This window comes from Myotis yumanensis, unplaced genomic scaffold, assembly GCF_028538775.1.
Source record: "Myotis yumanensis isolate MYYU_CA2020_CCGP unplaced genomic scaffold, mMyoYum1.0.hap1 SCAF_3, whole genome shotgun sequence".
Taxonomy (NCBI): domain Eukaryota; kingdom Metazoa; phylum Chordata; class Mammalia; order Chiroptera; family Vespertilionidae; genus Myotis; species Myotis yumanensis.
This window is the reverse complement of record NW_027223754.1, coordinates 145,451,337-145,478,988: the sequence shown is the minus strand read 5'-3', so window position 1 is coordinate 145,478,988 and position 27,652 is coordinate 145,451,337. Positions and strand designations below refer to the sequence as shown.

The following is a 27,652-nucleotide window of genomic DNA, read 5'->3' as shown; positions in this document are numbered from 1 at the left end:
AGATCAGGGTCAAGGAAGTGGTGTTTGCTGTTGGACTTGAAGTATAGGAATTAGCAAGATACATAGAAGAGGAAGTAAGAGTATTCCAGGCCAAAGGATGACCATTGGCAAAAGTCCTAAGGCAGAGGAAGAATGACATGTTCAAAGACCTTAAAGAAGTCTAGAATATCCGGAAGGCAGGGCGCAAAGAGAACGTGGGACATCAGATGAGACTGAGAGACATGTAGGGTCCCGACAATGTAGCCATGGTAAAACTTCTGGCCTTCATCCCAAGGACAGTGGGGAAGACATTGAAGGGCAATGATATAATAACAAGGATACTATATCCCAGCGATCAGGTGATATTTGGGCAGAGTTAGTCTTCATCATGCTTCAGATCAGCAAGTTGAATCCTCTATTTTCTATCATTATGTTTACAGAAAAGACTAACTTAATGTAAACTTTTCAATACAAAGAAGAATTTGTAAGTTTATGCCTAGAAGTGCATTAACAAAATGGCACTGTATATCATTCCAGGTAGCGTTTTAAAAAATCATCAGACTATGTCCATTTACTCAGTCAACAATGGTGGCTATTTTGCAGAAGTCATTAGGATAAAAATGAGCCAAATTTGGCTTTGAGTTACACCCACTAAATATTCATTTAAAAATATATTGGTAAATCGAAGCAATTAAATTCCTACTTCAATTGAGAAGATAAATTTCAATAAAATCCTAAAAGAACAAAAGAGAAAGCCTTATAGGTACCTAGAGAATATGTTTTGTGCAGTAGGGCCAGGAAAAGCAAAGGCCTGAGGTAGGAGTAGGCACAGGTGTTCAAGGAGCAGCAAAAAGGCCAGTGTGGCTGGAGCAGAGTATGTGAGCAGAAAACTGGCAGGAAATGTAGAAAGAAAGATAAGTGGCAAAGATGTAACAAGCCTCCTAGGATATCGTGAGGAATTTGACATTGACTCTGAGATAAGAGAACAACAGAGGGTTTTGGACAGAGAAATAATATCATCTGACTTTTATTTTAATAGGCTCCCTCTGGCAGCTGTGTTGAAAATAGACTGAAGAGAGACAAGGTTGAAAGCAGAGAGATAGTTAGGAGGCCATTGCAATGGTCTGGGCAGAGAATGAGCAGGACCTGAGCCATGGTAGAAGCAGTGAAGAAGGTGAGAAATGGCCTCAGGCTTTGCTGACGAATTGAATGAATCAAGGATGCCTTTATGGTTTTTGTTCTGAAAACTAGAAGCATATAATGACTATTTCTGAAAGAGGGAAGACTGTTGGAGAGAAATCTCAATTTTGAACATGTTGAGTTTGAAATGTCTGCTAGTCTCCACTGTGGAAAACTTTTTTAAAACTAAATATTGTCTGTCTCTCTTAACAAAAAAAAAACCTGATTGCTATACTGTTAACAAAGAGTCTGCCTCTTTCCTTGGTCTTAGCAAAGATTCTGACCATGCAGTCAGATTAAGTCATTCTCCTACTCAAAACTATCCAATGGCTTTCCACTGAATTTAGAATAAAATCTAATTCCTTGCCACAATCTCCAAGACCCTTCCATGCATCTTACCTGCCCAACTTACCGGATAACATCCTCCTCTTCGTTTATTATACTTCTATAAGGGCCTTATTTAGGTGTCTTGCACATGCCAAGATCATTTTTGTCTTAGGGACTCGCTGTTTGCTGTTGCCTCTTTCTGGAGTACTCTCCCCACTTTGTTTCTTGTGTACCAGAGACTGGGTGTGATCATTCAGATTACAGCCCGGGTGTTATCCCCTCAGAAAGTTCTCTTGTGCCCTAGCTGGTTTGGCTCAAGGGATAGAGCGTTTGCCTGTGGACTAAAGGGTCCCGAGTTCGATTCCAGTCAAGGGCACATGCCTGGGTTGCGGGCTCGGTCCCCAGTAGGGGGCATACAGGAGGCAGCCAATCAATGATTCTCTTTCATCATTGATGTTTCTATCTCTCTCTCCCTCTCCCTTGATCTCTGAAATCAATAAAACATATATTTTTTTAAAAAGGTTCTTGCCCTAACTGGTTTGGCTCAGTGGATAGAGCATCGGCCTGCGGACTCAAGGGTCCCGGGTTCGATTCCGGTCAAGGGCATGTACCTTGGTTGCGGGCACATCCCCAGTGGGGAGTGTGCAGGAGGCAGCTGATCGATGTTTCTCTCTCATCGATGTTTCTAACTCTCTATCCCTCTCCCTTCCTCTCTGTAAAAAATCAATAAAATATATTTTTAAATAAATAAAAAGGTTCTTTTGTAATTGTTATCATTATCTTCATAGTCCTCTCATCATCTGAAATCATTCATTCATTTATTTACACATTCACTTATTGTCTCCCTGCTCCCTCCCCATCAAGGTATCATATCTGCCCAGTTTGTCACTGTATTCTCAGCATTTAATACAGTGTCTGGCACACTTTAGGCACTTAGTAAATATTTTTTAAATAATTGAATAGAGGTAAGAAGAAAAGGGTGAGCTGAGAAGGAAAACCCTATTCTGTCTTATAATCAAATACTAGAGGCCCGGTGCACGGGATTTATGCACTGGTGGGGGGCATGGCCTGCAGGGACCAGCCTGCTGTGGGAGCACCACTCATCCCGGTCAGCCGAGTGGCTGTGGACCCGCTCTCTGAGCAGCTGCTCACTGGTCCAGCATCTTCCGTGGAGCCGGAGCACTCACCTCTCCAGGGGACCTGGTTGGGGCCAGGCCCAGAGACAATAACACTGAGAGGCAGTGGAGTAGGCCTCAGTCCCACGGCGGCCACAAATCTGCCTTCCAGCCTCCAGGGTCAGCTCTGAGAGCCTAGCGGTGGCTCTGCACAACCTGTGGGTGTCTAGAGGAGGCAGCAGGGAGCAAGAAGGAGGAGCCTGGGGCAAGGAGGCAACGTTCGCAGCCCGAGTTCCTGCACATTGGCCCAGGGCTCGCAGCAGGAGCAGCCACTCATCCTGGTCAGCCGAGTGGCGCTCCCACTGTGGTGGTGCACTGACCACCAGGGGGCAGCTCCTGCATTGAGCGTCTGCCCCCTGGTGGTCAGTGCAAGTCACAGCGACTGGTCAAATGGTCGTTCTGGTCGTTCCGCCGTTCGGTTGCTGGGCTTTTGTTATATAGGATGTCATTATGTTGGCTATAATTTTGCCTCTGTTGATGAATGCATTTTATGTTGTAGACCTTACAGATTTCAAAGTATTTCATGTGGGATTTTTGTATTGATTTTGTATTGCTTGTATTGATACGCAGACCATCCCCATTTTTCATATGAACATGATGCTCATAGAGACCAGATAACTTCCTGTGCTTACTCTGCTTTCAAGTGACAGTCTGACCTGACCTTGCATCCATATCTCCTGACTTTGAATCTGGTAGTTAGTTCTCTGTGATACTACAGGCACTGATAGTTTTTCACAAAGCAGCATGTAATCAAATGGGTCAGATAAAATTAAAAGTGGTCTCAAGTTTTGCTGACTGTGTCTTTGTCCATTTTTAGAACCAATATCAGGTTTGTTAATATCTTCTGTCTCTTGTATCTATCTACACTAATAAAAGAGAAACATGGTAATTGGCGTACGACCGCTACCCTTCCCATTGACTAATCAGTGAGTATATGCAAATTAACTGTCAGCCAAGATGGCAGCCGGCAGCCAGGCAGCTGGAAGCGAACATGAGGCTTGCTTGCTGCGAACTCCAACGTTCCCCAACGTTCCCCCCCTCACTAGCCAGCCTCTGAGCTACAACTCTAAGAAACTATGTACTATGTTGCAAATAAGAAGATAAACAAAACACCAGAAACCGGCTTTCATTCAGCCGGGCTTTAGCAACATTGTATCGATGTTTTCAGCAGCCAGGCCTCAGAGCTAAAGCTGGCCCAGAATAAAAAAAAAGAAAAGAAAACAAGGAGCGGTTGGGAGCTTTAGTCACTCGCCAGCGGGAAAACAGCCCTCAGCCCCTCACCCAGACTGGCCAGGCACCCCAGTGGGGACCCCCACCCTGATCCAGGACACCCTTCAGGGCAAACCAGCCGGCCCCCACCCGTGCACCAGGCCTCTATCCTATATAGTAAAAGGGTAATATGCCTCCCGGCACTGGGATCAGTGGAGCAGCGAGGCTCCCGGCACCGGGATCGGCGTGACAGGGGGCAGCGCCCAAACCCCCGGATCGCCCTGCGGCTCTGTGTGTGACAGGGGGCGGGGCCACAACCTCCCTATCCACCCTGCTCTGTTCGTGACAGGGTGCGGCACCCCAACCCACCCGCCCGACGGGCCCTGCTCTGTGCCTGATAGGGGGGAGCTCCCCAATCCCCTGATCGGCCCTGCTCTGTGTGTGACAGGGTGCGGCGCCCCAACCCCCTCCTCCCCCCCGCTGCACCTATGGGCCCTGCTCTGTGTGTGACAGGGTAGAGCCATAACCTTTCCATCAGCCCTGCCCCGAGTGTGACAGTGGCGGCGCCCCAACCCCCTGATCAGCCCTGCTCTGTGGGTGATAGAGGGTGGCGCCCCAACCCCCCTCCACAGGCCTTGCTCTGTGTGTGACAGGGTAGAGCCATAACCTCCCCATCGGCCCTGCCCTGAGTGTGACAGGGTGCAGCGCCCCAACCCCCTGATCCACCCAGCTCTGTGTGTGACAGGGGGCGGTGCCCCAACTCCCCTATCGGCCCTACTCTGTGAGTGACAGTGGGGAGCTCCTCAACCCCCTGATGGGCCCTGCTCTGTGTGTGACAGGGGGCAGCACCCCAACCCCCTGATTGGCCCTGCTCTGTGCATCACAGGGGGTGGCGCCGCAACCTCCCCATTGACCCTGCCTTGAGTGTGATATGGGGCGGTGCCTCAACCCCCCAATCAGCCCTGCTCTGAGCCTGACCAGGGGCTGCACCTAGGGATTGGGCCTGCCCTCTGCCATCCAGGAGCAAGCCTAAGCCAGCAGGTCGTTATCTCCTGAGGGGTCCCAGACTGCGAGAGGGCACAGGCCGGGCTGAGGGACCTCTCCTTCCCCCCCGAGTGCACAAATTTTTGTGCACCGGGCCTCTAGTATATATATAAAAGCCTAAGCAACCACCCAACCGTTTGACCATCCAACCAGTAGCTATGATGCGCAATGACCACCAGGGAGCAGACGCTCAATGCAGGAGCTTTGCAGAGTGCCCTCTCACACTCCGGGACCCCTCGGGGGATGTCAGACTGCTGGTTTTGGCCCAGTCCCCACAGGCCAGGCTGAGGAATCCCACCTGCCAGAGGGACCCCAACCCCACTTACTCCAGAGATGCCCTTCGGCCCCGGTGCCATCTCAGGTGCAGCTGGCCAGGGAGGGACCAAGGTTGGCTCCAGGATGTGTCTGGCCCATCCCACCCAGTCCCGCTCTGCTGGCCATCTTCTAATTAATTTCCTTTCAATGTGCATGAATCCATGCACTGGACCTCTAGTGTTTAAATAATTTTCTTTATTTTAAATACATATTCCTCAGACTGACTACTGGCAATGTAAATAGGAATAAAAGAAATCTTCCAGGGAATATGCTCTTTAAAAATGTTACCTAGTTTGACAGTCTCTGGGGGCTTTATAATCTCTGAGAAGCCTGAATTAATGTTAGTTGCAATATGTTCACAAACCACAGTACTTTACAAACAGCATTCAGAGCAAGGTGAGGGATTGTGAGCCATTTCCACCTGAGATCCGGCAGAGCTACACAGAGGAGGACCCCACACACACTGGCTCTTTCTGCAAGTCTGCTCCCTCTCAATCTACCCATGGGCAAAAATAGTGCACAGTGCCCTAACCGGTTTGGCTCAGTGGATAGAGCATCGGCCTGCGGACTGAAGGGCCCCGGGTTCAATTCTGGTCAAGGGCATATACCTTTGTTGCGGGCACATCCCCAGTGGGGGTTGTGCAGGAGGCAGCTGATCGATGTTTCTCTTTCATCTTTCATCGATGTTTCTAACTCTCTATTCCTCTCCCTTCCTCTCTGTAAAAAATCAATAAATTATATTTTTAAAAAAATAGTGCATAGTTATCATAGGTAGTGCTTCAAGGGGGTGAGAGAAGGGTGCTCCTCCCAGGCATTCAAGAATTCCCAGAAGCCTTAACTAATATAACATTGTAAGTCAACTGTAATTGAAAAATAAAAAATTATTTTAAAAAAACAACAAAACTTCCCAGAAGCCTTAAAATTGACATTTTACTTTAGAATTCTTTGCTTTTACTTAGTCACTTCCACAAACATTCTACTCAAAACTGTGTGTGTGCTGGCGGGGGGAGGATTTGAGGTGTTCAGAGATGCAAAATCTAGCCTTTGGTCCTAGAGGTGTACAGTGTAGCAGGAGGTGTGAAACTTACTCTCAAATAACTATAATGTAAATTAGAATTTGGAATAGGTGTAGCCTAGAAGGTATGGTTAACAGCTGGCTCCTTGGAGTCAGAGTTAGAGTTTGGGCATGACTCTACTGCTTATTAGTTGTTTTAGACAAGATACTTAACTTCCCTAAGACCTGGTTTCCTCCTCTGTAACATCAGGATGGCGCTACCTGTAAGTATTATTATACATAATTGCACTCATGATATGATTATGTAAATAGAGTAGCATAATTTTTGGTATATAGTAATTGATCAATAAATGTTTGTCACTTCTTAATAAGTGACTGCGTTTTACATTGAGGCAATACCATTTGTAAAATCCTGACGTGGAGAAAGTTCAGGATGTATGGGGAAGGGGCCAGCCTCATTTTGTCCAGAGTCTGGGATCCGTATGGAGAAGTCTTGAAACATAAGAGATAAATCTGAAAGGGTCAAGTAAGCTGAAGCTTGAAGAGTTTGAGTGGTAAACCAAGGAATCGATATTGAAATCAACCTGTACCAGTATGCACAGGTAGTGAGGGATGGTGCGCTGTTTAAAAAGGGAGCTCTTGAGCCAAACACCCCAGCCTCGCTGTTGACTGCTGCACCACACTGGGCAGATTACACAATGTCTCTGCCTCAGCTTCCTCACGTGTAATAATATAACCAACATCATGGGCTTATTGTGAGTATTAGGAGATATTACATGTTCATTTTTAGCTGAGAGCCTGGCAAAACATTACATAAATGGGAGTTATTATTATTACTGTCATTACAGAACTGAGTAGTTAATTAGCCCACAAGCAAAGGACAGTTTTTTCAGTATAATTGTATAATTAAAATAAGCGTGACAGTAAATTTCAAGTAAGAGAACCATTAAAAGTGACATTTTAAGTCTCTTCTCCAACCCCCAAAGATTTAGTTTTTCTCCAAGTTTCCTAATCACTTATGCCGTCAACTCTGGCTGGAGGTGACTTTAAGACTTTCTATATAAAGTGGCCTGTGCAGGTGCAATTTACATATGCAGACATGCCATTGGTGGCTGGTAGTTTGTGATATATCAATATAGTGTATGTAGTAAATCTGTTCCTGAAAGATTGGCTTTACATTAGTTTATATAAATTGAGTGTTTTAAGCAAAAAAGAAAAGTGTTTCTTCCGAGAAATGCTGTCATTTTTTTATGTTAAAAAGACCACCATCCCATTTATCATCATAACCAACTGCTCATTAATTTGGGCGGGCAGAAGCTGCATAAATTCTGTCAGCTAAATAGCACGAAAGAGAGGGCTATCAAAAGGCAAATCAGAGTTCATCTTGGGATTATTTTTTCTTTTCTGCTTTTTCAGAAAATCTACAAATACTTCAACCTGCCATTATGCATTTTCAGTGTGTCTGTTTTCTGTAGGTGCAAACATTGGAGGGGTAATCAATAGGAATGTCACTTCCCTAGAAAAACTCAGAGCCAAAGTGCGCACCTTTGATTAGCACAGGCGAGGGTGACAGGTGGCATCTTGCAGTCTCATAGGTGACTTTTTCTCTCAAAAGGGTTCAACCAGATCACAAAGAATCATCCCACTGAGTTCTTTGGATTTCAGGGAGAAAATGAGTCTCATGTCAGAAAACCTTAGTGGAACATTTTGCTGGAAGAGATGCTCTAGATCCTGCTGCGTTAGGCACGTCTGCACAGAGACCGAGCACCAGGGAGGTTCCATCCATCTCTCACGCTCTCTGATGCAGCGATTAGAGTGATTAGAGCATGGCTATCACAGCCTAAAGCGGGTTCTTTCTTCTCATCTTGGTTTTTTTGTTTTGTTTTGTTTTAATCTTTATTGTTCAGATTATTACAGTTTTTCTCCCCCCTCCCCCATAGCTCCCCTCCACCCGGTTTCCACCCACCCCCTCTGCCCTTACCCTCCCCACCCACTGTCCTCATCCATAGGTGTACGATTTTTGTCTTGTCTTGTTTTTTCTCTTCCTCTCTCTCTCTGTTTTTCCCCTCGCTCTCTTTTCCTTCCTCACTACGAGTTGATGTTTCTATTAGGAGCTCATTTGGTCAGTGACCAATAGGAACTCACTAGGTTGTTTCTATGACCTGCTATTTAAAGCCAGACCTGCTTGGAGCAATTGCTGATTCTCTTGATAAAGAGGGTGGAGTTGAGGGTATTATAATTCAGATAGATGTATCCATTTGGGAAGAGATCACCAGCTACATTCAGGGAAGTTTCTGCTTGAAAATACATGGTCATGTCACCAAGTCCCTTTTTATTGTCATTTTATCCCAAGCCAGCATGTTTTCTCCTCCCACCCCACCACTTGCAGGTAGATCCATATCTACCAATATTACATACTTGTGTAATATAGAATTTTATATTATGGGTAGATATCCCATATATCCATTTTCTTCTAGGCATGTAATATTGGAATCTGGTTATCAGTAAATATTCTTATTATGATAATCTTCAAACATACGTAAAAATAGTGAGGGTAGGATAAAAACACCCTATCAGAGACTGTGATAGTTCATGTATTATTGCATCTTCATGAGCCCTGGAATTGTGAGGAGCACAAAACAGGTACTTTATACAAGTTTGTTCATCAAGATGATTGCCTATGCAGCAAATGTATTTCCTCCTTCAGAAATAAGAAACAACTTTGTATAATGTCACTGTTTGGAACCCCTCTTTCCTCCTCACCCCCTCCCCTTTTTTTATTCAAAAGTGAACTTGTTGCACACCTGTGGCTACAGAAATAACAATCTTTTCTTTTTTAAGAGAACTGTTTGAGCATTTTTTGTAGTTTTCTAAAAATGTTACAGTTGAGTAGAGAGGGACTTACAACAAGATTTTTTTCCTCTACTAAAAACGTGTCTTTTTAAAAAATCTTTATTGTTGAAAGTATTACACATGTCCCCCTTTTTTCCCCCATTGATCCCTTCTAGCCCGCTCCTGCCCCCAGCCGCAGGCCTATGTCTGTGTCCATGGGTTATGCATATATGCATAAAAGTCCTTTAAAATTGTGTCTTTTATTACAATTTGAGATCATGGCTGTTTGAAAGTATTTGACCCTAGAGATTAAATGTCTCTGAAGCTGGCGGGGGGACGGGAAGCGAGGAGGGAAAATACATACATCAAAACCAAATTAAATGCTAATGAAACTGGGAAGCATGTTTTATATTTACAACTTAAAAAAAAACAACAGCTTTTTCATATGAAAGTTTCTGGGGTCTTTTCAGGAATTAAAAAGGAGGGTGGTTGTTATCTGCTGTGCTTGTACTAAATCACATCACATTATCACCACACCATCACATTGTCACCATCACATCGGTTCCCACGTGGGACTTGGGAAAGGAGGAGGCAGCCAATTATGGGCATCTCTGGGGTAACAAGCTATTGTTTCCTGACCTGTGTGTGCATCTAAGGCCTGGGAAGGTCTGGAGAAAACCATTCTGGTTGGTGATCACCTATCCTAACACTCGCTAAGTTATCTGGAAACCAGTTACCTTGAGATTGAGCGTACACTGGTAACCAACCAGATTGTACTGACTCTTTTAATGTACTGCCTCTTGCCCCAACAAGTTTCTGAAAGTGAGTGAAGGGGCCAAATCACCTTTAACTTTGAGGGAAAATGTAGTACCTAGCTCTCAGAGTTCAATTCTAAATCACTTCATTTTGCTTCAGACCATCGAGGGTTATGTAAAACCACCAACATTTACCACGATTTTGAGCAAATAGAGTCTCTACAGAATGTCAGACTCTTTAACAAATGATAAAATGCAGACCTGCATAAATCAGTAACTAGGTTAAGGTCACCCAGATACTTACCGGCAGAAGTAGATCTCTAGAAGCTGTTTCCTGCTTTGTACACCACCATGCAGGGAGATACTACCACAAATGCCAGGCCAGTGTGCATCCATTCTTTTACTCCCACAAATTGTAGTGGGGTGCTTTCAAGCCTTCATTGGATAAAATGGCCTTTATGTTGCTGTTATCAGGGTTTTAATCCAGATGGTTCAAATCTAGATGCCTCCTTTCTTAAACTCCACTTGGATTCTTCACTGATCAGGAATTGTCTATGGACATAGGTCCAACATCATTTGGACAAAAAAAGAAAAAGTACAATGACAGTTCTTTGCAGGGATACTAACATCACAGTCTATGTTCTATTCCTACTACTTATAGTCTAAAACCAAAGAAACTCTTTAATTGCTCTAAACAATTGACTTCCTTGGGCCTCTTTTCTTTTGCCCTTTCTTTCTTTTTTCATTTGAAAGAAACACAAATGATCAATGAGATTGCAAAGTCTGGTATTCACAGAAAAATTATCATGACATCTGTTTGAGGTGAATCTGTTTAAGGTTCTGCAAACAGAATCATCCATAGGTTAGCCTTTAGGGACAGAAAAGAAATTGACATCCCCAAGTTCATTATTTCCTGTGCTGCATTTGGAAGAACAATATCAGGAAAGGCTAGAAGCTGAGATCTCCAAAAAGTCCCCAGGGAGTCTTTTAATAGTGATGGGCTGTCTGCTTGATTTCCCCTGGGGATAGACGAAGAGGAGGGCCTTCTTAGCAGCACTACAAAGGCAACATGAAGTCCTGCGAGGTCTAAAGACCAAAATGAGAAGTTATGGGGTCACTCATCATGTTGCTAGAGGACAATCATTGTTCATTAGAAATGCCAGTATTATAATACTATTGCATGTGACAAATAGGAGCCATCAGTGGAATTATATGTTAGCTAAAATAGAGGCTCAGATAATAGATGTGATGAACATCTTCCATGCAGAACTTAAGAAGGTGTTTGTGATACCTTAAAATCTCTATGTGATTAATACTCTTTTTGAGTAGGCAGTAGTGAGGAATCAGAATATGCAAGGTGGACAATGTGGCAATAAATTTTTCATTTTGTAAAGTAATATGAAGATCATAATCATTAAGATTTGGGGAGGGGGCTCTCATTTATTATTCTATTTTATAACAAACTAGAGACCCGGTGCACAAAATTCATGCACTTGGCGATGGTGGGGTCCCTCAGCCCGCCCTGCGACCTCTCACAGTCCAGGAGCCCTCAGGGGATATCCGACTGATGGCTTAGGCCTGCTCCCCATGGGACATCCTTAGTGCTTCTGAGGAGGTGGGAGAGGCTCCCGCCACTGCCACTGTGCTCGCCTGCCGTGAGCCTGGGCTCAGGGCTTCTGGCTGAGCGGCGCTCCCCCTGTGGGAGCACATTGACCACCAGGGGGCAGCTTTTGCGTTGAGCATCTTCCTCCTGGTGGTCAGTGCGCATCATAGCAACCGGTCATTCTGCTGTTTGGTTGATTTGCATATTAACCTTTTATTATATATATGATTATTTATATATCTATCTGGATCACTACTAGATTGTAAATTCTTAGAGGGCAAGGGTGTGTGCATTATTCACCCTGATATCCACTAAAGTATAGTGTTGAACAATCAAATTCAAGGAATTGTTTTTAAAACACTCCTGCCACCACCACAATAGAGGGGCCTCAATTTCCTAGAACTATAAGAAAAGGCTTTTTATAAACATTCATGATTCATGAGACTAATCACTTTTTATCTGCAAGGCAGGACCATTTCATCTGAGTATTCCCATAGCTAGGGAACCACAAAGACAAACATTTATTTCAAGTTTGCAAATCCTAAACTAATTTCAAACAACCATTTCTCTTCTTTTTACGCCATGGAGTAATCCGCAGAGGTTTAGGCAGATTTTTTTGGTTAGACTTCTGGAAGGCTTCATGATGTGGTGTTTGCAACCAACTTCATCTGGGATGTCACAGCATCATTTATCAGCCCCCCACGCTCACAGCACTCCATAAGATCTAGATAGTGTGAAGCTGTTTAGATCACACCTCATTCCTCCCTGAAAACTTTAGGTGAACCCTAGAAAAAGTTGCTAAGCATATCATTATGAGAATAGTCAATAGATGAGCAGGTTAGGCATGAACATAGATGCTGCCTCATCAGTATCAAATTGAGATGCTCTTCTAAACAAATGGTGTATCCTATTTCTTTTTCTACAGTCCCTGCAGGATTTCAATGTCATTTTTCTGTTATTTTATTTTTCAATGCCATTCTAAAATGTAGAGCACTCTGAGACAATTTATAGAACCAGTACCTTGGTGCAAAGATGTATCCATTTGTAATGATTCCCCTCCATACACCCTACACCTGTCTATTTGCATTGTGTTTAAATAAGTGACTGAAAAAATGAGTATTTCTATTTGTTTGGATTCATCCTTTATTCCTTCCCTTGAAGAGAAAGATATCTTTTCTTAGCATGTATAGTGTAACATACTTTGCACTCAGTGGTTCTCAATAAATATATGATGTTGGCTGAGTAGGGGATGGTGATGATACTCTGAGTTGCTTTCTTTCAAGGCAAGATCTTGGGCTCTTTGCCAATCAAACAGAACACATAGGTATTCTGTCAAAAGCCAGAGAAAAACCTTGCAATCAAAAATCCACTTATTTTGAAATGCCAAACATTTTCTTGATAGTACCTTAGTCCCTATTTAGGATGCCTTGCCCAGAGTAATTTAGTGGTTCAACTATGTTCTATTATGTCATAATGTTCAATGCTATATTGTCAAGGGGATGAGTCAGAGGGGCAGGAATATATAAATATATCCCCAGGGATTTTGCATTCCATCTTTCAAGCCAGCATGAAGTGATAGGCATCTCTTAAGACAACTAGTTAAAAGGTTGAGAATGCTCTATGCATTGATGTCAACAAGCTGTTAAAATCCTCTATTATGACTGTATTACTGTCGATCTCTCCCTTTATGTTCATCAAGTTTTGCTTTATATATTTAGGTACATCTATGTTGGGTGTGTAAATGTTTACAAGGGTTATATCAGTGGTTTTCAACCTTCCTAATGCCGCAACCCTTTAATACAGTTCCTCATGTTGTGGTGACCCCCAATTTCATTGTTACAAATGGAACATAATTAAAGCATAGTGATTAATCACAAAAACAATATGTAATTATATATGTGTTTTCCGATGGTCTTAGGCTACTCCTGTGAAAGGCTCGTTCGACCCCCAAAGGGGTCGAGACCCACAGGTTGAGAACTGCTGGGTTATATCCTTTTATTGAATTGATCCCTTTATCACTTAAAAATGTCTGTCTTTGTCTCTTACAGTCTTTGTTTTAAAGTTTATTGTGTCTTATATAAGTATTGCTATCCCAGCTTTTCTTTTCATTTCCAATGCATGAAATTTCCATCTCTTTACCTTCCATCTGTGTCTTTTTTCTGAGATGGGTCTTTTGTAGACAGCATACATATGGGTCTTGTTTTCTCATCCATTCAGTTACTCTGTGTCTTTTTAATGGAACATTTAATCCTTCACATTTAAAGTGATTATTAATAAATACATTCTTATTATCATTTTATTCTTTATAATTATGTTTCTCTTTTTTCTTTCTGTTAAAGCAGTCTCTAACATTTCGTATATACTGGTTTGATGGTAATGAAGTCCTTTAGTGTTTTACTTTCTGGGAAGCTCTTTATTTCTCCTCCAATCTATACTAATAAAAGCATAATATGCTAATTAGACCGGACAGCCAAACGACCTTCTGGACATCATTCTGGACAAAGCCGTGGTGGCGGAGGTGAGGCAAAGGTGGTTAGGGCAATCAGGCAGGCAGGGGAGCAGTTAGGGGTGATCAGGCCAGCAGGGGAGTGGTTAAGGGCATCAGGCTGGCAGGCAGAGGCAGTTAGGGGTAATCCCCATTTTTTTTTAATTCCTTTTCCTTTTTGCTGCTCTGATTACTTTCTGCTACCTTGTCTTCCAAATCACTGATTTGATCCTCTGATTCATCTAACCTACTATTAATCTTTTCTATTGTATTCTTCATTTCAGATATTTTATTCTTCATTTCTGACTGCTTCTGTTTTATGGTTTCTTGTCCCTTTTAATGCTTACTGTCTCTTTGTTTAAGTTTTCACTATATTCACTCATTCTTCCACTAAGTTCCCTGAACATCCTTATAACCATTGTTTTAAACTATGTATCTGGTAGATTGCTTTCCTCCATTTCATTTCATTCTTTTTCTGGGGATTTCTCCTGTTCTTTCACATGAGGCATGTTTCTTTGTCTTCAAACTTTGGCTGCCTCTCTGTATTTGTTTCTGTGTATTAGGTAGATCTTCTATGTCTCCCAGTCTTGATATGGTGGTCTTATGTAATAGGGGTCTTGGGAGGCTCAGTGGCACAATCTCCCTGAATTAGGTGCTCCAGGAATGGCCCTTGTATGGATTATGTGAGCCCTCTTATTGTACTTAAGTCTTCATTGCTTTTGCCCCATTCAAGAATGGGGCCAACCCTCAGGCTGGCTGACTATGAGGATTGACCCTAACTACAGGGGCTGACCCCAGGAAGTAGAATTTGCTCCATCAGGGTCTTGTGCCTGCCAAGATCTCGCTGTGGGTGTGCCACTTGTGGAGCTAATTGGGCCATGCTCTGATGTGGTCTGAAGCCCACCACTAGGTGTATTGGTTCTAGGGCCTCTTACGAAGGATTCTGGTGTAGGTCAATGTCAGGTGCCGCTTGTAAAGAGCCCTGAGCTACCTATTTGGAGCTACAGAGGACCCACTGTTAGTGGCTGCCTCTACTGGGCTTGGGTACAAATGGGAGGGGCCAAAGTACACACCAAGGCCAGTTTCTAGCAGCACCAAGCCAGGGGCAGGTCATCAAAAGGCCCACAAAACCCTAAAATCTGTCTCCATCTATTAGGTTTAATTACTGAAAGGGCCTCTGGCAGTATGTGAGTTGCATGAGGTGGGTTCTCAGTGAGTCACCAGGTAGGAGCGAGTGGTATTCACCAGGTTGATGCAGATTCAAACTTGGCACCAGTGCTGGGTCTGAGGCCACTCAGAAAAAGTTTCAAAGCAAACCAAGTCTAGCTACCACCCACCAGGGGTTTGCAAACCTTTGTGGGAGGGTAGGGTCTCAGGGAGTTGTCAGGGTGAGGCCAGCAGGATCATTAGGTTAAAACAGATCGATATTTGGTCGTGTGAAGGGAGGTCTCTGCACAGAAATGGTGGTGACAGTGCACAAGAGAAAAATGGCCCTTGTCTTTGCCACCCCTGAGCCTGCCCCGACTTCGTCGAGAGCCTTCTTTTTTTTTTTTCTCAATGTCTCCCCATTCACAATACAGACCAGGCAAAGAGCCTGAGCTGAGGTGTATATGGGGTAAGTTTACTCTGCCTCTATTTCTGTACGGTCAGTGTAAGAATACAGCCTGTGGTAAGCACCAGGAGGCCCCTCGAGAGCCTTCTAAGAAAGGCTGCACCATGGGCCCAGGATGGCATCATGCAGCTGACTCCTCCGCAGCCCAGGCCCACAGTGAGCTGGAAGGATGAGGCTAGTGGATCTCCCATGGGGGGAAAATGATCCTCACCCTAGAGTCACAAACTTAGTCTTTTCCTGTTTTTCTCTGAACTCTGGGTCCACCAGACCTCCTTAAGAGACCTCCAAGAAAGTCTGCACCATGAGTCCAGACGGGCAACAGCCAGCAGACTCCTCAGGGAGAGAGCTTGGAACTGCAAGGTCACAGGGAGTCAGGAGGGTGGGGTTAATGCATTCCTTTAGGCCAGCGGTTCTCAACCTGTGGGTGGCGACCCCTTTGGCGGTCGAATGACCCTTTCACAGGGGTCGCCTAAGACCATCCTGCATATCAGATATTTGCATTATGAATCATAACAGTAGCAACATTACAGTTATGAAGTAGCAATGAACATAATGTTATGGTTGGGTCACAACATGAGGAACTGTATTTAAAGAGCCAGGAGGTTGAGAACCACTGCCTTAGGCTGATGCGGTATGGAGAGGAGTGCTCGACCCAGGAAAGATGGTGTCAGTGTGTGGTGAGGATGAGGATTCAACTAAAGGGACCAGAGCAGCTGTCCCTTTAGCCTTCTTCCTGAAGCTACAAACCTTCTGAGTCGCCTTCCCTTTGCCAGAGCCCATGGTGAGTGGCTACAAATGAGACTTTGTGCACTGGTCTTTTAGGAGGGCCCCTGGTTTTCTAGCAGATTCTTGTCTCTTCCAGATTTTCACAGCCACATAGTATGTGGGCTCCTCTTTCCAGCTCTGGTGCTCCAGGCCGGGGAGACTGGCATGGGTTTGAGACCATTGCTCTGAAGGGGAAAGCCCCCGCAACTGAGATATCCCTCCAGACTCTCAGCCGCCACCAGTGGCAGCGGGGCCAGCCCTTTTCATGTCTCCCTCCTCCCTACCAGTCTCAGTGTGGATTCTTCTGTAAACCCTTGGTTCTAAGATGTCTGTTCAGCTAGTCTTCAGTTGGTTATTCAGGTTGATTGTTCTGTCATTTAGTTGTAATTTCAGTTTGGTCCTGGGAGGAGGTGCCATCTTGGATCTCTGATAACTTTCAATTTATTCAAATGTCTACACTTTTGTTACCTTTCTAGTTAGGCATTTTAAAAAATACAAAATTCAGGTTCATTGCTCCTCTTTTTAAATGTGGGCGTTCTTATTCCTGTGAAATTATACACACACACACACACACACACACATATGTCAGTGGAGGGGAGGAGTGAGGGAATTTTATTTCTCTATAAATTGTAGATTTTCTTTGTTATCAAAGGGTTTTACTTCCAGCATATGCAAGCCCTCTTTTATTCATTCCCCAGCTAAGAATTTAAATGTCTGTCTCCTTTACTGGGAATTTTTCTGAAAGAATCTCTGTTTCTCATAAGGCCTGGAATACATGGGCAATGTAGACAAATTCCGTTGAATTTCATTACATACCCAGGGGCATTTTTTAACTTAAAATGTACCTGCTTGTCAAAAGAAGTACCTTTGTGTCTTCCCACTCTCCTAGGCCCACTAATCTTAGAAATGCCTAATAAAATTTGCAACCATGTTAAAGTCAACTTTTTTGCAAGAAGAGAGTGAAAAACTGAAATATCCACCTGAATAATTTTTCTTGATTAATTTAAACAAGGTTGCTTTAAAGTTCTCTCTTTAATCATTTTATACTATTAATATATTTATCTGAAGGATGATTTTATAAGTTAATTATTCCTGTCCTGAATGAAAATTAATTTTTGTTAGAATAAGTATACATGGTAAAACTTCACAAGGTCATCTTTTTTTTTTTATGTAATCCTCTCACTTTTTCTTTTAAATAGGAATTTAGCTTGGAACAAAATTGCCATTATTCACCCCAGTGCATTTTCTACTTTGCCATCTCTAAGAAAGCTGTGAGTATTTTATTACTTGTTTATGGCTGGTCTCTTCATAATCAGGGTCCACCTAACCCTGCAGTGCACAGATTGCCCACCCTCAGTGTTTCCCACACTAGAGCTCTATCAGACCAGAGAGGAGCCCCCTACCCCTCCGAGGGCATGTGGGCCATTATGTGCAGAACTGAAGATCTGGGTGACAGCTGTTCTCATTACTGAGGTGAAATTTTCCATTTTTGCTGAGTGATCAGGAGGAATGGAATAGCTATCAACTCAGTTCTAAAGGGCTTTGGTTTTATAGTTGGCCATCTTGACTAATAAAAAACCTTTGTCTCTTTTTCTCCCTCCCACCCCCCTTTCCACCTCTTGCTCTTTCCTCCCTCCGTCTCCCTTCTCTAATAGAGAAAGAAGGAATTGGTCAGACAGAAGTTAAGAGAAGGAGGAAAATACATACCCAACAACATTGTCCCCCTCATCCCTAACTTAATCCAGTCAGCATCACTTTTCAAATTAGATGCAGCACCTGCCACTTCATTTGGTATATCCCCCTCTTTAGCAAACCTCAGCTGAATATAGAAATTCCAATTTGGTTGTGATTAAAACATTCCCCCCCTGTAACTCTGACTGTAAAAAGTAACCAAAATGGTTAATTTTACCATTACAAGTGAGAACCCTTCTTAGAAGTTTTTATGGAACAGTGAATAATCCTTAGGTTGCTTTTTGACGTAAACGTTTTATGCTAACACGGACTAAAAGCCCATTGTTGTTTGATGTTTTGCAGGGACCTATCGTCCAACCGCCTGTCGTCTTTTCCTGTAACTGGGTTACATGGTTTAACTCACTTAAAATTAACAGGAAATCATGCCTTACAGAGCTTGATATCATCTGAAAACTTTCCAGAACTCAAGTGAGTTTGTCATTAAAACTAATAAGATACATTTGTGGTCATGTGAAATAACAGGCGTGTTACAGTGGTTTTCAAAATTTATGAGGTCATGGGACACTATTGAATTGCATTTCATGCCCTCCAGGCCCTACCCCTGGGGCACTGTCAGGACAAGCCCCGAGGTGGGAGAACGGGTCTTCCTGACCACATTTCCTGTTTCCCAAAGGCGCCTCCCAGAATCCTTGAGGTCATGGAAAGATTTGAAAACCATTGATCCATGGGATATAAACTTGGACATATAATTAAATAACATTATAACATTATGTACTCCTGTTTACTTTTTTAAATACCTCTAGCTTGTGTATGTGTTCTAATAAAATTTATGAAGTTAATATTTGCTTGAGGAAGTAATGCTCTTTAAAACCTGTTATGCTTATTATCAATAAAGAGGTCCCTTGAAAGATTATTTATATACATGTATTTTTTTTAATCAAAGTACTTTTTATATACTTTTAAAACCAGAACACCAAAAGAGAGTTTGGAAACTGAAAGAGGGGGAAAAATATAAAAGTACCCCCTAAACAGCTTTTTATGTTATTTCCTCCTAGACTCTGTTTCCAATGTATTTTTAATTGTTAGAATCATAGTACATATACAAACTTTTATGTTTTCATCACTTAATATATTCTCATACCATAAGCACCTTTTTTAAAAAAGAAACATATTTTTATTGATTTCAGAGAGGAAGGGAGAGGGAGAGAGAGATAAAAACATCAATGATGAGAGAAAATCACTGATTGGCTGCCTCCTGCACACCCCCTACTGGGGATTGAGCCCACAACCAGGAGATAAACCCTGACCAGGAATCAAACTGACACTCAACCACTGAGCCAGCATGGTCAGGCCCATAAGCACCTTTTAATGGTACTACAATTTTCCTAGCAGTCATTTTTTAACCTTTTTATTATGGAAGTTTTTAAACACAAAAATAGAGAAAATAATATACCTGTCACTCAACCTCTGCAATTATTAACACTTCATAGTAATAATTTTAATAACTCCATTGTTATTATAAATAACACTGTAATAAAACCTCTGTGCACATAGTTAATATTTTAGATTATTTATTAAGGTTAAAACCCAAAATCAGAGTTATTGAGTGAAAGAAGACGAACACTATTTTACAATTCACTTCTTTAAGTGTATGTTTTGTCTTTGGTTTTATTCAGGGTTATAGAAATGCCTTATGCTTACCAGTGCTGTGCATTTGGAGTGTGTGAAAATGTTTATAAAATTTCTAATCAGTGGAATAAAGGTGACAACAGCAGTACAGATGATCTTCATAAGAAAGATGCTGGAATGTTTCAAGTTCAAGGTAAGACCAGCTGTTCTGGTGATGAAATTGTGTCTGGAAGGGTCTTAAAAAGTCATCAGATGGATTGTCTAAACTCCAGACACTTCCCTATGTAACCACCCCAGCAAGTTGGGAGTCCATCCCACTTTTAGAGACTCCCAGAGAAAGAGAAAGTTCCTTGGGCATTCATTCTAAAACTTCATCTTTTCTGTACGTGAATTTTTTTAAAAATATATTTTATTGATTTTTTACAGAGAGGAAGGGAGAGGGATAGAGAGTTAGAAACATCAATGAGAGAGAAGCATCGATCAGCTGCCTCCTGCACACCCCCTACTGGGGATGTACCTGGAACCAAGGTACATGCCCTTGACCGGAATCGAACCTGGGACCCTTTAGTCCCCAGGCCGACGCTCTATCCAGTGAGCCAAACCAGCTAGGGCTGTACGTGAATTTTTAATTCTTATGTTTATTATATCTTCCTTAGCATATATTGTATAAATATGGGGTAATTATTAATATTCATATTGATATTTCCATAAGCTTTTAAAAGAGCTTCATCTTTGTGGATATGTTTCTCAAACATGCTTCTGGGCTCTTTTCTCTAGAAGATAGGCTCTGTTTTCATTCTTATGTGGAGGATATGGGCATTTTAGATGCTTCCATATTTCGGCAGGAAGGGCTTAAGAACCCAACCTCTTATCTAACTAATTCCAAAACATTCTCCCCTGCTCCCCCCACAGGGGTGTCTGTCAGGAAGGTGAAATGAGATCATGTCTGTGAAGCACTTGGCTTTCCTTGAAGACCTTACTTAAAGAGGCAACAATGCACCTCAAACCACACCTGTGGTAATGAGGAGGCGCTCCGGGCAGCCCCAGTGTTCCTTCCCCTGCCAACTTTGCATGTTTGCGCAGATTCTAAACAGACTGGCTTTTCTTCCTCTGGGCCTGAATGATTTGTTGATTCCACGCAAGTATGATTCAGTCTGTCTGCAGACAACCCTCCCATTTCCTCCTGCACATCGGTTTAAGGAGCTGATATCTTGCCCCTCCGCCTTTTTGTTTTAAGCCACAGTATGTGTCTTGCACTTGTCCTTGCTTTAGTTTTTGCTCTTAAAAAAAAAAACAAAGTAAAACAATTAGAGTGCCTACTATGTGCCAGGCCGTGTTCTAGGCCTAGATGTACACAATGAGCAAGAGGCACAAGGTTCTTCATGGAGTTGATTCTCAACTCTGGGCCAGGAATCACATGGAGGCTTTTTAAAAACACTCATGCCCGCCCTCGCCAGATCAATGAAATCGGCATCTTTGGGAAAGTGTGTTAGATCACAGAATTCCTGTGTCGTGGCTACCTAAACCAAGCACCATCAGAGAACACAGCCCAGAACATTTGCACTACAGCTATCTAAGTGTTAGAAAATTGGATAAAGTGGTTCTTCCACTAGAAAGGTCCAATTTTATGAAAGCTATTTGGTTAAAACAAATAGTAGTTTATACATATAAATAAAAAATATCTCTCTAATTTAGGTCTGTGCAATTTGGGGACATCACGAGCTCCAGGAACAAGAACAAAATGAGCGAGCTTAGATGTTATGACCAGGAGCCTGAGGTTATTTCCCCTCCCCCCAGTTTTGCTGGAAGATTGTATGACATAGCAGCTTGAGTAGAACATCCACAGGCAGCTTTATCGTTGACTCTTAAGAAAGCCAGAGCCCAGAAAAGAGCAGGATGTCTGACCTCCTGTCTCCTTTGTGACACAACATGTTCAAGGGCAATCCTCCCCGGTATTTGGTCCCCTGGAAAGAGAGATAGGACTAATCTCCAGGACTTCTCATTCCTGCAGATGAGCGCGATCTGGAAGATTTGCTGCTTGACTTTGAGGAAGACCTGAAAGCCCTCCATTCGGTGCAATGCTCACCTTCCCCAGGTGAGAAAGAGGCCAGAATGGCCTCCCTCAGCAGCAATCCCCACTGTTGACTCTGAGGCCGGCTACACTTCAAAGCAAGATCTGTGCCACCTTTGCACCTTCTCAGTGTCCCTCCCCATGGATTGGAGTTGGTCTCCATTCATAAACAAGATTTTTGAGGGAGACTTCTGATTCAGGTTAATGGAAACTGTAGCGAGAAGCACATGTAACTTTTAACATGATATTATCAATTCAGCCTAAACTAGTATGCGACCGTCTTGCTTCCTGTAATCACTGATTTTTTTAAAGGGGTTTCTTTTAAGCCTTCCCTAAGTAGCTATTTGGTTAAAACAAATAATGGCCTATACATACAAGTAAAAAATATCTGTATATGTGGACTTCATAAATGGTCCCATTCCCAGAAACAGGATGGACCAGTTGGAAAAAAGACAGCTGGGAAGGTTAACATTTTATTTTCACCAATTAGAATGTCCCTTGCTCTCAAACATCAAATGCCGTTCTAAACCCAAGACGAGATGTTCAAGAAACATGCCTTCATATTATTCATACTTCCTCTTCTAATATTATGGAGTATTTCCCCCGGATTCCCCTCTCTGCTTACAGAATCTTCTTGAAGCATTCTGGAAGGGGGGGCTGGACGGTGGGGGGGCGTGGGGGGAGACCATAATGAAAAGCCCAGGAGACCTGGCTTTTTACCTGGCCCAACACTGCCGCATTCGGGGGACCTTAATGAAAGTGATTTCAATTCCCCATCCGCGTGTCTGTGTGTAGCTTGAAAACATGAGCACTTGGTGTGCTGACGCCCTGGGTGCCGCGGAAGGCGGTAATGGCAGTGGTTGAAGAACGTGCCACAAGGAAACAGTGTGTTACTGTGGCTGCTACTGGCCACTCTCTTTGGCGTCCTAATAAGAGAAACAAAGAGGTCATCTGGCAAAAGTTGCAAGCTGTCGTTTGATACCCAGTCTTTTCCTTCCTTGGACTTGCAGGCCCCTTCAAACTCTGTGAGTACCTGTTCGGGAGCTGGCTGATCAGAATTGGAGTGTGGACCATCGCGGTGCTGGCCCTCACTTGCAACGCCTTGGTGACGTCCACGGTGTTCCGAGCCCCCCTGTACATTTCCTCCATAAAACTGCTCATCGGGTTGATAGCGGCGGTGAACATGCTCATGGGCGTCGCCAGCGCCGTGCTGGCCGGCGTGGACGCGGTCACCTTCGGCAGCTTCGCGCGGCACGGCGCGTGGTGGGAGCAGGGAGTGGGTTGCCAGGTCGTCGGGTTCTTGTCCATTTTTGCTTCGGAGTCGTCCGTGTTCCTGCTGACTCTGGCAGCCCTGGAGCGTGGGTTCTCGGTGAAATGCTCTGCCAAATTCGAGCCGAAAGCTTTTTCCAGCCTGAAAGCGATCATCCTGCTGTGCGCGGTGCTGGCGCTGACCATCGCCACGGTGCCCCTGCTGGGCGGCAGCGAGTACAGCGCCTCCCCGCTCTGCCTGCCGCTGCCCTTCGGGGAGCCCAGCACCACGGGCTACATGGTCGCGCTGGTCCTGCTCAACTCCCTTTGCTTCCTCGTGATGACCGTCGCCTACACCAAGCTCTACTGCAACCTGGAGAAGGGAGACCTGGAGAACATCTGGGACTGCTCTATGGTGAAGCACATCGCCCTGCTGCTCTTCACCAACTGTATCCTTTACTGCCCCGTGGCCTTCCTGTCCTTTTCCTCCCTGCTGAACCTCACCTTCATCGGTCCCGAGGTCATCAAGTTCATCCTCCTGGTGATTGGCCCGCTCCCTGCCTGCCTCAACCCCCTTCTCTACATCCTCTTCAACCCCCATTTCAAGGAGGATCTGGGGAGCCTGGGGAAGCAAGCCCACTTCTGGACGAGGTCCAAGCACTCGAGCCTGATGTCCATCAACTCTGACGATGTTGAGAAGCAGTCCTGCGACTCGACCCAAGCCTTGGTGACGTTCACCAGCGCCAGCATCGCCTACGACCTGCCTTCCAACGCGGGGTCGCCATCCGCTTACCCGATGACCGAAAGCTGTCATCTGTCATCTGTGGCATTTGTCCCATGTCTCTAATGAAATGCGAGAGAAAAAGTTTCCAAAAATTGAAAACCCCAAAATGTGAGGTCGGGTATATCTGAGCAGTAACTAAACAGAGTTGAAACTTGTTTAAAAATATATATATATATGTATCTCAGTGGAAAAAAGGTGGAAATCTATTGAGACGAGTGAAAAATAAGTCTAAATGCTGCTTGTATAATTTGTTCAGCAAAGAGATAGGTCAGTCACACTATTTAGGGAGGCCCATATTTTTTTAAAGCAGATGGAAATATTCAAAAGAGATTCTCCATTATTTCAATTGAATTCTTTTTAAAATCACCACTCTAAGGGGCAGGGGGGGGAGACCCTTACTCACAAAAAAGGTTTTCAACCCTCCAACTTCTCAAAAGATGAAAAGATGGTTGGGAGTATTAGGAAAATAAGGGTTTTAAGTGGCCTATGGTACCAAGTAAAGTTGTAACCAACAGGATTTCATTTTAATGACCACGTGGAGATGTTTTAGTCCTCCTTTGCCTTTCCTCAAAAAGGATCCTTCCATGTCACCCATTTCCCCTCAACCCGGTGAATGGATAATATAAGGCATTATTAATTTGCTCACATTCACATCATTTTTAGAAATGCCGGATTTTATTTATCAGCACTAGATGGTTGCATCCTCAGTGGAATAAAACTGCTTACAAATATTTTGAGAGGAAGAGGAACTAAAATTCTTAAATTGCCATGAAGGCAACCCTCTCCAGGTGAGGAATGCCTTGCTGAATTCATTTTAACTCCTTGGTGCCCAAAACTCAGAAGAAAAGTCCGTTGCCGGCAATGGACATACCTAGTGAATATGGTAAGCAGCCTAGGGTTTCTTTTTTCTTTCTCCTGGGCAAGCACACATTTTTCGAAAGAGGTTTTATCAGTTGATTCAAACTGATGTGTATCTTAAGGTAATGATCAAATGCAGACATGACATAAATTAAATCCACCAACCTAACTTCTCACACATGCATCTCCAGTAGCTCTAGCAACAATGTCTGAAATCACTTTGGACTCAACAGAGACTCGGTAACATATTATCCTGTTTATTTAGCTTGGTTTTAGCTGTGTTGTCTTTGGATCAACTCATTTGATGTCAGGAACATGACTTCTCTGCTTATTCTATATTTAATACATGTGTTAGGTATTTTAAGAGGCAAGATTATTAAATACTAAAGGTCAAAGGATTAATTTGTAACTTTATTATACTACATTAGCTTCAATACATTCAAACCAAAAGACTGTTAGGTAGATTTATTTTTATATAAGCATGTTTATTTTGATCAGATGTTTTAACTTGGAAGTGAAAGAAATACATTTATGAGATGTTTTATAATATGTGTAAATATAGAACTGTATTTATTACTACGGTAAAGATTCAGTAATACAAAGGACCATGATAATAAACCATGTACAGTGGCATATTCTTCCATATATATTGTTTCTCTGCCCATTTTCTTTAAATTCATTAACTGTATATAATATATGTAAGTGTATAGTACTTGTAAATAGATTCCAAACTTGCTTTTCTATTGGGTACAAAATAAAGAAATTTGTAATAAAATGTGTGACTATAAAAGAAAATATTTTTAAATCTTTTATTGAGCCCATAGGCAAATATATGGTCTCCTAAATGTTTTTGACTTTTGATGTGTAAGTACACTTTCTGTCTAAGTATTTACACCTCAATATGTTAGATATTCTGGACTTACCTTAAGAAGTAAATCTTCACAAGAACGAAAAAAAATGTCTTAACCAAATCCTGGACTGTTTTAACTGTGATTGATAAGCCATTTGTCATGACAAATGACTCGGTGAAGCTGATTGTCCCAGGGATAGTTTGGATTTCATAGCCAGAACCTATTTCTTGTGCAATGTGAAAAGAAAAAAATAGAAATATATAAATACCAAATCAACCTTAAAATTATTTAATATGAACATGGTTTTTCTATAAAATTTTCCTTTAAAGAAAACATATTGCTTTTTTCTCTTATTCTCCAGTGAGGTGACAGCAGACCCACCTTGGATCACTTCTTTCCTATAACATTTCTAGAGAGCCAAAACAGCCTCACCTAGGTCTCCCATTGCTTCTTCTACCCTAAGCCCTTCCTTTGTTTCACTGTCCCCAGCTTTAATAAGCGTACTCACAAAATAAAAAAATTAAAATTATATATTATATCCTATATAATAAGAGTAATATGCAAATTGACCCTAATGGTGGAATGACTGGTCGCTATGACACACAGTGACCACCAGGGGGCAGACACTCAATACAACAGCAGCACTAAGAATGTCCATCTAAGGATGTCCAACTAACATCTTAGGCCTGCTCCCCAGTGGTCCTAAGCTCTTAGTCAGACATCCCCCAAGGGCTCCCAGAGGGATGTCTGACTGCCAGGTTAGGCCCGATCCCCCAGGGAGCAGGCCTAAGCCAGCAGGTGGACATCCCCCAAGGAGTCCCAGACTACAAAAGGGCACAGGCGGGGCTGAGGGACTGCTCCCCTCTCCCCCACCAAGTGCACGAATTTTTGTTCACTGGGCCTCTAGTATATATATAACTACAGATGATGTATTATAGAATTTTATACTTGAAACCTATATAATTTTATTAACCAATGTCATCCCAATAAATTCAATAAAAATTAAAATAAATTTTAAAAATATTATTTATGTAATACTGTCAACAATAAAGATTTTAAAAAAGAAAAAAAAAAAAGAAAGCTATTATTCAGCACCAAAAAACAAAAAACACACCATATTCCATGACCATGTCAAGGTCAAAACATAAGGACATGAAACTCCCAGGGCATAAGGAAATACACTGTTCCCCTTTGGTTTCTATTCCCCAAAACGTAAGATATGAAATGATTTTTATAAACACTTTGGGCCAGACCCTCTCAGTTTCAGCAGGGTTTTTCCTGATCTTCCCTTACAGATTAGAAAATGAAACCATTGCCAAAACCGGTTTGGCTCAGTGGATAGAGCGCCAGCCTGCGGACTGAAGGGTCCCGGGTTCGATTCCGGTCGAGGGCATGTACCTGGGTTGCGGGCACATCTCCAGTGGGAGATGTGCAGGAGGCAGCTGGTCGATGTTTCTCTCTCATCGATGTTTCTGACTCTCTATCTCTCTCCCTTCTTCTCTGTAAAAAATCAATAAAATATATTTTAAAAAAAAAGAAAAGAAAATGAAACCATTAAGTACTGTTGGAGGCCCAACATTATTATTAAGATCAACCCATATTTACTAAGGTCCCTCAGGGTACCTAGCACTGAGTTTCCCACCATCCATCAGATACTAGTATAACCACATGCTTCAATCTAACCTAGTTAACAGGCATCCAATGGAGTCCTACTGTACAGTCGACACTTTGTCTTCAGCTGAAACAAGAACTAGAACACACTCTCATTCCTCTTAATCTAACTCCTCTTAGCCCAGGTAGCAAATACAAAAGTTGTCTCCAGAGCAATGGATTTCAGTTTTTCCTCTCAACATATTTGCTTTCGGGTACCCAAAGTTAGGAACATATCCCGGAAGCCCACCCCTTTCTCTCACACTCAAGAAAAGAAGTTAGTTAAATACTTTTCTAGCCTGGCTGGTGTGGCTCAGTGGTTGAGCATCAACCTATGAACCAGGAGGTCATGGCTCTGGGCAAATGCCTGGGCTGCGGGCTCTATCCCCAGTAGGGGTCATGCAGGAGGCAGCCAATCAATGATTCTCTCTCATCATTGATGTTTCTATCTCTCCCTCTCCCATCTTCTCTGAAATTAATAAAAATATTTTAAAATAATGTTTAAAGGGGAAAATAATCCACTCAAATTTATTTATTTAAAAATCCTTAAACTCTATTGCTTCATTAGGAAAAT

General features: G+C 42.9%; 1 protein-coding gene and 1 non-coding gene across 2 annotated transcripts in view; one reads left to right on the top strand and one right to left on the bottom strand.

Moving 5' to 3' along the window:
* Positions 1-25,348, top strand: part of LGR5 (leucine rich repeat containing G protein-coupled receptor 5) — an 84,951-nt gene extending 59,603 nt beyond the window's left edge. The window contains exons 13-17 of the mRNA XM_070409724.1: positions 17,495-17,566; positions 18,330-18,455; positions 19,664-19,809; positions 21,628-21,711; positions 22,698-25,348. Of these exons, the coding sequence (XP_070265825.1) occupies positions 17,495-17,566; positions 18,330-18,455; positions 19,664-19,809; positions 21,628-21,711; positions 22,698-23,782 (1,513 nt within the window). The 3' untranslated portion in view covers positions 23,783-25,348. The remainder of the gene's footprint in view (positions 1-17,494; positions 17,567-18,329; positions 18,456-19,663; positions 19,810-21,627; positions 21,712-22,697) is intronic.
* LOC139007898 (small nucleolar RNA SNORA51) lies at positions 15,474-15,604 on the bottom strand. Its single transcript, XR_011471029.1, has one exon. It is a non-coding gene; the product is annotated as a small nucleolar RNA SNORA51 (small nucleolar RNA).
* Positions 25,349-27,652: the final 2,304 nt, after the last annotated feature.